The sequence below is a fragment of the Mauremys reevesii genome, linkage group 14 (assembly GCF_016161935.1).
Source record: "Mauremys reevesii isolate NIE-2019 linkage group 14, ASM1616193v1, whole genome shotgun sequence".
Classification (NCBI taxonomy): domain Eukaryota; kingdom Metazoa; phylum Chordata; order Testudines; family Geoemydidae; genus Mauremys; species Mauremys reevesii.
This window is the reverse complement of record NC_052636.1, coordinates 219,466-231,987: the sequence shown is the minus strand read 5'-3', so window position 1 is coordinate 231,987 and position 12,522 is coordinate 219,466. Positions and strand designations below refer to the sequence as shown.

Genomic DNA, 12,522 nt, shown 5'->3' with positions numbered 1-12,522 from the left:
CATTGCGGAGAAACTAAATGGATTCTTTGCTTCAGTCTTCATGGCTGAGGATGTTGGTGAGATTCCCAAACCATTTGTGGGTGACAAATCTGAGGAACTGCCACAGATTGAAATGTCAATAGAGCAGGTTTTGGAACTACTTGATAAACTTAACTGTAACAAGTCACTGGAACCAGATGGTATTTACCAAGAGCTCTGAAGGAACTCAAATGTGAAATTGAGGAACTATTAGCTATGGTTTGTAACCTGTCCTTTAAATCGGCTTCTGTACCCAATGACTGGAAGATTGCTAATGTAACGCCAATATTGAAAAAGGTGTCTAGAGGCGATCCTGGCAGTTGCAGACCGGTAAGTCTAACGTCTGTGCCAGGCAAATTAGTTGAAACAATAGTAAAGGAATAAAATTGTCAGGCACATAGAAGAACAAAAATTGTTGAGCAAAAGTCAATATGGTTTCTGTAAAGGGAAATCATGTCTTACTAATCTATTAGAGTTCTTTGAAGGTGTCAACAAACATGTGGACAAGGGGGATCCAGTGGACATAGTGTACTTAGATTTCCAGAAAGCCTTTGACAAGGTCCCTCACCAAAGGCTCTTACATAAATTGTTATCATGGGATAAGAGGGAAGATCTTTTCATGGATTGAGAACTGGTTAAAAGACAGGGAACAAAGGGTAGGAATAAATGGTAAATTTTCAGAATGGAGAGGAGTAACTAGGGGTGTTTCCCAAGGGTCAGTCCTAGGACCAATCCTATTCAACGTATTCATAAATGATCTGGAGAAAGGGGTAAACAGTGAGGTGGCAAAGTTTGCAGATGATACTTGTGACGATGCGGTTCTGATGGGACCCAACTGAGAGTGACAAATCGCTTAAAACAGGGCAGTTACAGCCCAAGGCTGGGATTTTTCCACCTCTAAGGCAAACCAAACCAAACCAGCAGGACAAAGAGGATTTTGGTTTCACCCCACTGGTTAACCATAAGACACACAAGCAATTCCCTTAGACACTCCAGTCTAGATGGACCATTGCTCTGATGCAGTGGGCCCTTCTTATGTTCACAGTCTGTATGAGGAGTATCTACTCATTGGGACTCACTGGGGAGCCACAGAAAGGAACAAGATGTGCTGAGGCAAGAAGGCCCAGTCTCAGAGCCCCCGGGGTCACGCTTGTCAAAAGCTAAAACTAGGCCCGGCCCAAGAAGGGGGCACTGCCAGGAGAGACTCTACAAAGGCTAAAGCATCAAACAACTTAGTTAACCTGAGAGAGCTGCCTTGGGGACAGTGACAGGGAGAATCCCCAGAGTGACTCCTTTGATTCTGCTCTTCACTGGCCTTTGGTTCATAGAATCATAGAACTGGAAGGGACTTTGGGAGGTCATCTAGTCCAGTCCCCTGCACTCAAGGCAGGACTCAGTATTATCTAGACCATCCCTGAGGTGTTTGTCCAGCCTCCTCTTAAAAATCCCCAATGATGGAGATTCCACAACCTCCCTACGCTATTTGTTCTGGAGTTTAACCATTGTGACAGTTAGGAAGTTTTTTCCTAATCTCCATCCTAAATTGCCCTTGCTGCAGTTTAAGGCCATTACTACTTGTCCTATCCTCAGAGGTTAAGAACATTTTTTTCTTCCACATCCCTGTAACAACCTTTTATGTACTTGAAAACTATTATCATGTCCTCTCTACTCCAGGCTAAACAAACCCAATTTTTTTCAATCTTCCCTCATAGGTGATGTTTTCTAGACCTTTAATCATTTTTGTTGCTCTTCTCTGGACTTTCTCCAATTTGTCCACATCTTTCCTCATATGTGGCAACCACAAATGGACACAGTACTCCAGTTGTGGCCTAATCCGCACAGAGTGGAGTGGAAGAATTACTACTTGTGTCGTGCTTACAGTACTCCCTCAAATACATCCCAGAATGATGTTTGCCCTTTTGCACTGTTGACTTATACTTAGCTTGTGATCCACTATGGCCCCCAGCTCCCTTTCCGCAGTGCTCCTTCCTGGGCAGGAATTTCCCACTTTGTACGTGTGCACCTGATTGTTCCTTCCTAAATGAAGCACTTTGCATTTGTCCTAATTGAATTTCTTCCTATTTACTTCAGTCCTTTTCTCCAGATCATTTTGAATTTTAATCATAGAAGATCAGGGTTGGAAGGGACCATAGGAGGTATCTAGTCCAATCCCCTGCTCAAAGCAGGACAAATCCCCAGACAGATTTTTGCCCCAAATGGCCCCCTCAAGGATTGAACTCTCAGCCTTGGGTTTAGCAGGCCAATGCTCAAACCACTGAGCTCTCCCTCCCTGGCCTAGCCTCTAAAGCACTTGCAACCCCTCCCAGCTTGGTATTGTCTGCAAACTTGGTAAGTATAACAGAGGATGTTACTGGGCGGGTTTCACCGTGTCTCAGAGGGTTACACCTTGGTGCGAGGGGGCTAGGCCTTTACTGGAATAAGGTCACTCTGTGCTTCACAGTGTGGCAGAACCTAGAGTGTCCATTAGCAGGGAAAAATCAGGGGGGGAATCAGCATGTGGAATGGATAAAAGCCCCCTCTGCATTCTCTCACATTGCCCTTCTCGTCCTGGCAGGCTACAGATTAACGTCCACGTTTTGCTCCAGATCATTTCATCCTCCCAAAGGGAAGGAAATGGCTGCAATGGAGCTGGCTCAGGTAAGGGATTACCAGGGAGCTGGTGGTGGGTTCTGCTTGGAGGAGAGGAGCAGTAAATGCATAGGAGGGTAGGAGCTGCTGGAGGTGGTGGGAGGCAGGAAATATCTCGGGTGGAGAAAGGGAGGGGACAGGATGTGACAAACCTGCTGAGACTTGTGTACTCTAGGGTGTGATGGGTTGTCACCCCGGGGTGCAGTCTGGGATGGTTCTGGGAACCGCTGTGCCCTCTAACCCTCAAGCTGGGCTGGCCCTTCTCACACTGCTTTGCTGGAGATTCAGCCAGCCTCTCCAGGCCCTGTTATCACCCAACACGACAGCAGGTGGCGCCATGCATCCAACTAAGCTACCTGAGTGCTTTACCTGAGCCACTCAAGGACAGAGAGACGACAACAGCCAATTTCCCAGCTCCCCAACCTTGCACACCTGCTGTAGTATAAATTCAGAATTATACCATCTTATAGTGCACAGGGATCTGTATCATGTAAGCTCATTAATATAGTTCGCCTTCCCCTCGATATAGGAAAGATGTGCACAACAAGCCTGTGCTAACCAAGCTCAGCTTTTCCCCAAACACTTTATTCAAAATGCACTGATTAAGATAAAGCATAAAACAAGTTTATTAATGGCAGAAAGGTAGATTTTAAGTAATTATTGTTAGAACAAAAAGGAGCCGGTTGATCCAGAGGCGGATATGAATACAGGCTTCTTTATTGTGTTACTTGTTCCCCTTGACCCAACTATCGAGTAAGCACTGGATTAGTTACATCACATGCCTTTTATCTAAGTTTGTATGTAAACACCTACATCCATTACAACACCCCAAAACTACTCATTAAGTAGTAAACACTCATACAATTAGTATACCCACCCCTATCCACTATCACAGTATTACACATATCATAGAGGCATTTTTACCTTGAAAATACCGTTCTTTGCAATAACGTGTTGCCACAAATTTCCCTAAACAGCAGTTCTCAGGGTATGGAGGAAGGGTCAATGAGCAGTTCTCGGGGAGGGAGGAAGGGGCCATAAGCCAGGGCTTGTTTATGTAGCTGGGAAAGAAGGGGGAGGGGGAGATAACATTTCTTTTACTTTCTTTCACACAAAGGACATTCATTCCAGCAACTACATTTCTCATGCAGCTGCATCAATGTCAATTCTTACAAGCAACAGGGAAAGGAAAAATATGGCAACTTATTTGTTAAGCAAAGAATTACTGCCTGCTTATGCCTTTGTCCCCAATGCATGTCAGCACATTAGCAGCTTCCCAGCTGTTTTACTGAACCCTAACGTATCCCAACAATTCTAAGCCTAACATACTAGATGGATAGAATTTGAATTAGCAATTTCTCACCCTGACTGATGGTACAAGCAGTCCCCCAAGTTTCCATACACAAGCTAGAAATCCCTTTACCCTGGGAGCAGCAGTTCAGTCTTTGTTCCTCAGGTGTTTCCAGGAGTTTGCTTGTGTGGGGAATGAGGCCAAGAGATGATGTCACACCCCACCTTATGTAGCTTTTCCATATGGCGGGAACCATTTGTTCCAAACTAAGTTCCCAGTCCAGTTTGTGAAAAACTACAGGTACCAAAATGGAGTTCGTTGTCATGTGGTCTAGTCACATGTCCTGCTGAGTCATAGTAGCCGTGACTCTTAAGCTGGCTGAAACAATCACAGGAAGGCTAAGCTCTTCCATGGTCCATTATCTTTGTTGATGAGCCATCAGCTCTGTCTGGCTTCTTCATTGTTGTACCTGAAAGGCTCGTTGTGGGTGTTACCCAGAGTAAGCACATTTGAAATACAGATACAGAGTCAATATCCATAACTTCAGATACAAACATGATCCATGCACACAAATAGGATAATCATATTCAGCACATGACGCATCTTGCACAAAATGCATCATAATTATGTCCTAATCATATTATAACCATACCACTATGCTGAATATGGGGTGTAGTGTCAGATAGGGCCTAATTTCAAGGCACAGGATTTGGGAATGGAACTTCTCCTCTTTGTGGAACAGGAAATAACCCTCCAGCCAGGGCTGGGACAACTTCCCAGACTCCCAGTGCTGTAGCCTGAATCTACTGGCACTTCATTAGTTACCACCACCCGCAATCTTTGTGGTAACTGCAAACTTTATCCGTGATGATTTTATATTCTGTTCTAGGTCATTGATAAGAATGTTAAATAGCACACGGGCAAAAAGCAATCCTTGTGGGAACCCGCTAGAAAGAAATCCACTCTACCATGGCTCCCCATTTACAATCCCAGTTTTTAATCTATTTAATGTATGCTGTGTTTATTTTGTATCATTCTAGTTTTTTAGTCAAAATATTGTGCTGAATCAAGTCATATGCCTTACAGAAGTCTAGATATATTACATCAATAATATTAGCTGCAACCAAACTTTTGATCTCATCTAATAAGGATATCCAGTTAGTTTGATAGGATCTATTTTCTCTAAACCTTTGTTAATAGGTACTAATTATATTACCTTCCTTTAATTCTTTATTAACGAAATCCAGTATCGACTGCTCCGTTATATTGCTCAGTATTGATATCAGACTGACTCTCTTGTAATTAGCTGGGTAATCTCTTTTACACTTTTTAGTATTGGCACAGCATTAGCTTAATTCCAGTCTTCTGGAATTTCCCCAGTGTTCCAAGTCCTAATTACAATCAACATTAATAGTCCACCACGCTCCTCCACCAGGTCTTTAAAAACTCTTGGATATAAGTTATCTGGACCTGCTTATTTAAACATGTCTAACTGTAATAGCTGCTGTTTAATGTCCTTGTGAGTTCTTGTTGGAATGGAAGGAGTGTAAATCGTCAACATCTTATGATACGAGTACAGCATCTGTTTTTCTCCAAATCCAGGAGAAAACACTTATTGAACACTTTTACCTCTTCTGCATTATTTTTGATAATTCTGCCATTTCCGTCTAGTAATTTATCACTACCATTGTTAGGATTAATATACTTTTCAAAACTTCCTTCTTATTTTCATTGATTGGTCATTGATTTCTGATAGCTTCCTGTGACGAGGCGGTTCTGGCGGGACCCAACTGAGAGTGCCAATTCAGGACCACTTGCTCAAACAGGGCAGTCACAGCCCTAGGCTGGGGTTTTCCACCTCTAAGGCAAACCAAACCAGCCAGACAAAAAGGACTTTGGTTTCACCTCACTGGCTAACCACAAGTCACACGAGCAATTTCCTTAGACACTCCAGTCTCCCAGTATCACCACCAGTGCCACCCGTCCCGGGGAGGAATGGTTATGAAAACCAACACCCCAATAAAAGAAAAAGGTTCTTTCGATTCCAAAGAATCAAGCCCCAGACCCAGGTCAATATACACATCAGATCTTACCCACAAATCACGCTGTTGCCAATCCTTTAGAATCTAAAATCTAAAGATTTATTCATAAAAGGAAAAAGATAGAGATGAGAGCTAGAATTGGTTAAATGGAATCAATTACATACAGTAATGGCAAAGTTCTTAGTTCAGGCTTGTAGCAGTGATGGCATAAACTGCAGGTTCAAATCAAGTCTCTGGAGAACATCCCCCGCTGGAATGGGTCATCAGTCCCTTGTGTAGAGCTTCAGCATGTAGCAAAGTCCCTCCAGAGGTAGAAGCAGGATTGAAGAAAAGATGGAGATGAGGCATTAGCCTTATATAGGCTTTTCCAGGTGTAAGAACCTCTTTGTCCTTACTGTGGAAAATTACAGCAAAATGGAGTCTGAGGTCACATGGGCCAGTCCCTGCATACTTTGCTGAGTCACAAGGGGTGTCTGCCTTCTCTCCATGGGTCAGTTGTGTAGCTGATGGTCCTTAATGGGCCATCAAGCAGGCTAGGCAGAACTAACACCAACTTGTCTGGGATGTCTCCCAGAAGCACAGCACCAGCTTGAAATACAGACAGTATGGAGCTAATATTCATAACTTCAACTACAAAATGATACATACATACAGACAGCATAATCATAACCAGCAACCCATAACCTGGTCTTAGACACCTCATATTGACCCCCTTTATATCAGATTTGGTGCCACTACAGGACCTTGGTTGCAACCCATGTTCTATATGGTCCCAATTTATATCAGTAACGTCACACTTCCCTTACCAATTTTCTACAATTCTGACCTTCGAACTCAGGGGTGAGCAACCTTTCAGAAGTCTTCATTTATTCACTCTAATTTAAGGTTTTGAGTGCCAGTAATACATTTTAACATTTTTAGAAGATCTTTCTCTGTCTATAATATATAACTAAACTATTGTTATATGTAAAGTAAATAAGGCTTTTAAAATGTTTAAGAAACTTCATTTAAAATTAAATTAAAATGCAGAGCCCCCCGGACTGGTGGCCAGGACCCGGGCATTGTGAGTGCCACTTAAAATCAGCTTGCGTGCTGCCTTCAGCACCCGTGCCATAGGTTGCCTACCCTGTTCTAACTAATATTCTTTACTACTGACTTCCTTTTCTTTCTTATATTTTATTTGGGGAGTGTTTCCTACCAGGGAGCCATTAGTAGGGTCCAGAGCCAGCCCCATCTCCTATATCAAGCTCTGGCTAGTAGGTATGTGATAAACGTGAAGACCCTGCCTCTGTCTGTCAGCTGGGAGACACAAAGGTTCTCTCTTTCTACCCTCTGATGCCGCCTGTTTGTTCTAGGCAAGGTGGGGTGGGACTCTGTTAACATGTGCCTCCCGGAGCTTCCATTTCCCTGGTGCTGCTGTTCCGTGAATAGTGGGGTTGTGAGTGGGGCAGCAGGTACTGAGTGTTGGACTCTTGCTCTTTCAGGGGCCAGTGACCTTCGAGGAGGTGGCTGTGTATTTCACCAAGGGGAATGGGCACTACTGGACCCTGTTCAGAGAGCCCTCTACAGGGATGTCATGCAGGAGAACTATGAGACGGTGACCTCGCTGGGTAAGGAGTCCTGTCCCTGGGTTATTAGAAGCTGTGGGGTCTCTGAAGAACCTGAGTAGTAATAACTGTATACATTTGTTCGTCATACAAGTTTTGACAAGTTTCCTTGCCCCCCCTTTTTTTGCCTTATCTCCCACCCACTAGTATCATTTTTGGATATGTGCCTTTTTGGTGCCGTCAGTCATTTTAAAATTGCATTGAATGTATCCTTATTGAATACATTCATAACTACATTAATAACTGCAGCTTACATGCCTTTTCCTCATTTTAAGAGGAAAATATGCTGCCTGTAGAATTCTAAATTGAGTAAATAGGTGTGTGACTCATGCCTGGCTTGTGTGACAGTCAGATGAGCTCTTTTAGGAGAGCGTGTAATGTTGCCGTTCAGGATCCCATGGGTGAAGGGATAAGCGAGCCGTGGGAGGGACGGAGACGGGGGGTAGTAGATATGCCAGGACATGGGGCGGGTGTGTGCAGGCTTAGAGCTAAGAAGCAGCAGGGAGGTAGGAGGCTGTGAGAGACGAGGAGAAAATACAAGAAGTTCTCAAGGTGCCGGGAGGTGGTGCTGGCTGAGAGTAATGGGAAGAAGCGGAGGGGAATGTGGAGGAAGGGCACCCAGGAAGTGGGGTGGGTGGGTCAGTGGGAGGGAGGAGAGGTTTGGGGATCTGGAGCTGTGGGGGATCCCAGACCTTTAACCCCAAATCCCTACCGAAGCCTTGTTGCTTTAGAGCCTCCACTCCAGTTTTATTTCTGTTCAGTTTCACTTTATTATACATTTTTCCCCCAAATATTATTATTTTAACACTTGACCTCCCTCTCCCACTCATTACCCCCCTCCTCACATAACCTCCCCATCTCTGTGCACAGAGACCCCGGCCACCGATCCTGAGTCCTTGCTGCATCCTCCCTCCCAGAGCAGGGCCCCTACCCAGGCACAAATGGGCACTTCGTTGATGATGTCACAGGCTGGTATAGTCTGTACAATTTTTACACCTATAAGATTACATATTCAAGCCCTTCACACCAGTCGGGCTTATCTCTATACGCCGATACAGTCTGTTCCCTTCCCAGCTCTGATGCTGCAGAGCCTTGCCTGTGTCCCTGTTCCCGTTCGCCCCCTAACCAACATTCATGGGGCCTCATCTGGAGCACTGTGTCCAGTTTTGGGCCCAACACTATAAGAAGGATGTGGAAAAATTGGAAAGCATCCAGCGGGGGGCAACAAAAATGGTTAGGGGACTGAAACACATGACTTCTGAGGAGAGGCTGAGGGAACTGGGATTATTTAGTCTGCAGAAGAGAAGAATGAGGGGGGATTTGATAGCTGCTTTCAACTATCTGAAAGGGGGTTCCAAAGAGGATGGATCTAGAGGTACGTCTTCACTATCCGCCGGATCGCGGGTAGCACTCGAGTTCTCGGAGTTCGATATATCGCGTCTCATCTAGACGTGATATATTGAACTCCGAACGCGCTCCTGTCGACTCCGGAACTCCACCACCGCGAACGGCGGTGGCGGAGTCGACGGGGGAGCCGCGGACGTCGATCCCGCGCCGTGAGGACGGGTAAGTAATTCGAACTAAGGTATTCGACTTCAGCTACGCTATTCGCGTAGCTGAAGTTGCGTACCTTAGATCGAACTCCCCCCCCAGTGTAGACCAGGCCTAGACTGTTCTCAGTGGTAGCAGATGACAGAATAAAGAGTAATGATTTCAAGTTGCAATGGGAGAGGTTTAGGTTGGATATTAGGAAACACTATTTCACTAGGAGGGTGGTGAAGCCCTGGGATGAGTTCCCCACGGAGGTGGTGGAATCTCCTTCCTTAGAGGTTTTTAAGGTCAGGCTTGACAAAGCCTTGGCTGGGATGATATAGTTGGGGATTGTCCTGCGTTGAGCAGGGTGGGACTAGATGACCTCCTGAGGTCCCTTCCAACCCTGATATTCTATTATTCCAATTTCCTTCCCCCCTCCAGTTTGACCCCATTTATAGAGTAATAGTCTCAGCTATACCTTAACCAATAATTGTGCTGAAATTTAACTAACCAATTCTAACATATTGTGACATAATTCTCTAACCCAGGCGTCGGCCACCTTTCAGAATTGGTGTGCTGAGTCTTCATTTATTCACTCTAATTTAAGATTTCATGTGCCAATAATACATTTTAACGTTTTTAGAAAGTCTCTTTCTATAAGTCTATAATACATAATTGAACTATTGTATGTAAAGTCAGTAAGGTTTTTAAAATGTTTAAGAAGCTTCATTTAAAATTAATTAAAAATGCAGAGCCTTCTGGACCGGTGGCCAGGACCTGGGCAGTGTGAGTGCCACTGAAAATCAGCTTGTGTGCCGCCATAGGTTGCCTACTCCTGCTCTAACCAATTATAAACCACTACCCTAATTAACTTACACCTGGCAACATTAATTATACAGGAGAGAGAAACAATTAGAGAACCAGACCGATTAACAATGTAAAAGTGGTGGCCATAAAGATAAAGCAATACAGAAATGAGGGTTTCACAACCACAACCATAGATAAGTGATTTCTTGCCAGACAGAATGCTATCAAATTAAGGTTTCTTTAACCATCTTAAGATCCAGACAGGACTGTCTTCCTAACAGCCCAATAGCACCTTATTTCAGTGTGACTGGTTTGGGATGTGAGGATGTGACCCTTCGCTTCCCAGCTTATGGCTGCCCCTGCTGCTTAGCCAAAGGCCTTAGCCTAAGAACAAGGCCTCAGGCTGTCCTAGTGAGAGAAGGCCCAGACACAGGCACACTGTGATTTTGATTCTTTGTTTTCATACTCCTGTAACTAGCTAACTGATAAAAATACACCTAAGTGTGTGGGGAAGGCTTTGCAGGCAGGCCTGAATATCGCCATTCTAACAGAGGGTTCTACCCTTCCCCCATGCTGTGTCTGTCTTGTCTATTTAGACTGTAAATTCTTCAGAGCACGGGCCATCTACTATTCTGCATTTGTACTGTGCCTAGCACAATGGAGACACACTGTTAGTTGGTCCTTAGGCACTTAGGTAATGCGTATGATTAATAATAATAATAACTCTCCTGCCACTTGGAGCCAAGGAAGCTGGTCTTGGGATGTTACTGCTTAAAAATGATCTGAGCTTAAAACCATGGACTATTCTTTGTGACAAGTATCCCACAAATTCCACCTGCCTCCCTTGTTTTCTTTGTCTGGCATAGGGTTTCTAAATTCCAAACCTGATGTGGTCTCACAGCTTGAACGAGGGGAAGAGCCGTGGGTCCTGGACCTCCAGGGTTCTGAGAAAGAAGTGCTTCCAAGAGCTGCCTGCACAGGTGAGGACTTGGTTAAAGCAAGTCAAAAACTGTCCGTGAATACAGGAAACATTCGGGATGCCCTACAAAGACTTTGTGAGCTCTCCAAGTTCAGGATTGTTCCCTGCAGATGTGGAATAATTAGGCAGATGTCACTCATGGCTTCCCACCTATCCTGACTAACAACTGGCAGCAGATCCCTATCTGATCCCAGTTTCCCCTGCATGTTCTGGTGAAATGCAGACCAAAACTGATCCCTTGCTCTCTCCTTTGGGGAAAATCAGCTCCTGATAGGTTTGATCTCTCCTGCACATATTTTGGTTTGTTCATCCCTTTTGAAATTCCTGTCTCTGACATTTCCTTTCTCTCAGGCACAGGGAGTGACCTATGCCTGGATTCTCTCTGTCTCCCATCAGGTGATAGGATGGTGCGTGAGACTGAGGAGCAGAAACCCCAGCAGGAAGATGCTGAGCAAGGAGAACCATATGAGACATTATCAGGAAGACCCAAAAGGAATGTTTCCAGGAGTTGTGCACTCCAAGAAAAAGTAAAAGCCTCTGAGACTCAGCAGAGGCCAGAGGAGAACTTCAGTAGCCACTCAGCCCTTATTATACATGAGAGAATCAACTTGGAAGAGACACACTACATATGCCATGAGTGCGGGGAAAGCTTCAATCAGCGCTCACACCTTATCACACATCAGAGAATCCACACAGGGGAGACGCCCTGCACGTGCTCTGAGTGCGGGAAAAGCTTCACTTGGCGCTCACACCTTATCACACATCAGAGAATCCACACAGGGGAGACGCCCTACACGTGCGCTGAGTGCGGGAAAAGCTTCAGTTGGCGCTCCAGTCTTATCAGACATCAGAGAATCCACACAGGGGAGCTGCCCTACACATGCTCTGAGTGTGGGAAAAGCTTCAGTCTGTGCTTACGCCTTATCACGCATCAGAGAATCCACACAGGGGAGAATCCCTTCACGTGCTCTGAGTGTGGGAAAAGCTTCAATCGGCGCTCACACCTTATCACGCATCAGAGAATCCACACAGGGGAGAAGCCCTACACATGTTCTGAGTGTGGGAAAAGCTTCAATCAGTGCTCAATCCTTATCACACATCAGAGAATCCACACAGGAGAGAAGCCCTACACATGCACTGAGTGCGGGAAAAGCTTCAGTCACCGCTCTGCCCTTATCACACATCAGCGAATCCACACAGGAGAGACGCCCTACACATGCGCTGAGTGCGGGAAAAGCTTCGGTCGGCGCTCAAACCTTATCAGACATCAGAGAATCCACACATGAGAGATCCCCTACACATGCTCTGAGTGCGGGTAAAGTTTCACTGAGAACTCAGACTTTGTCAGACATCGTAGAATCCACAGTGGAGAGAGACCCTATACATGCTCTGCATTTGGGAAAAGCTTCAATCAGATGTCATTCCCTATTAGAGATCAGAAAATCCAAATGGGAGAGAACTGTAAGAAATGCCTTTATTAGGGCTTCTCAAAGATTTGTTGCTAATTCCAATATAGTGATCTTTGCACCATCTTCACTGTGGTCTCTCAGCTCTGCCGGATGAGTTGCCTGCTTCTGACTTTTGCAGTTCACCCTT

At 45.0% G+C, this 12,522-nt stretch overlaps 1 protein-coding gene across 1 annotated transcript in view; it reads left to right on the top strand.

The window, feature by feature from the left end:
• LOC120381809 (zinc finger protein 850-like) overlaps positions 1–12,212 on the top strand; it is a 288,805-nt gene extending 276,593 nt beyond the window's left edge. Inside the window, exon 8 of the mRNA XM_039499943.1 lies at positions 11,639–12,212. Coding sequence (XP_039355877.1) covers positions 11,639–12,212 — 574 coding nt within the window. The remainder of the gene's footprint in view (positions 1–11,638) is intronic.
• The last annotated feature ends 310 nt before the right edge of the window (positions 12,213–12,522 follow it).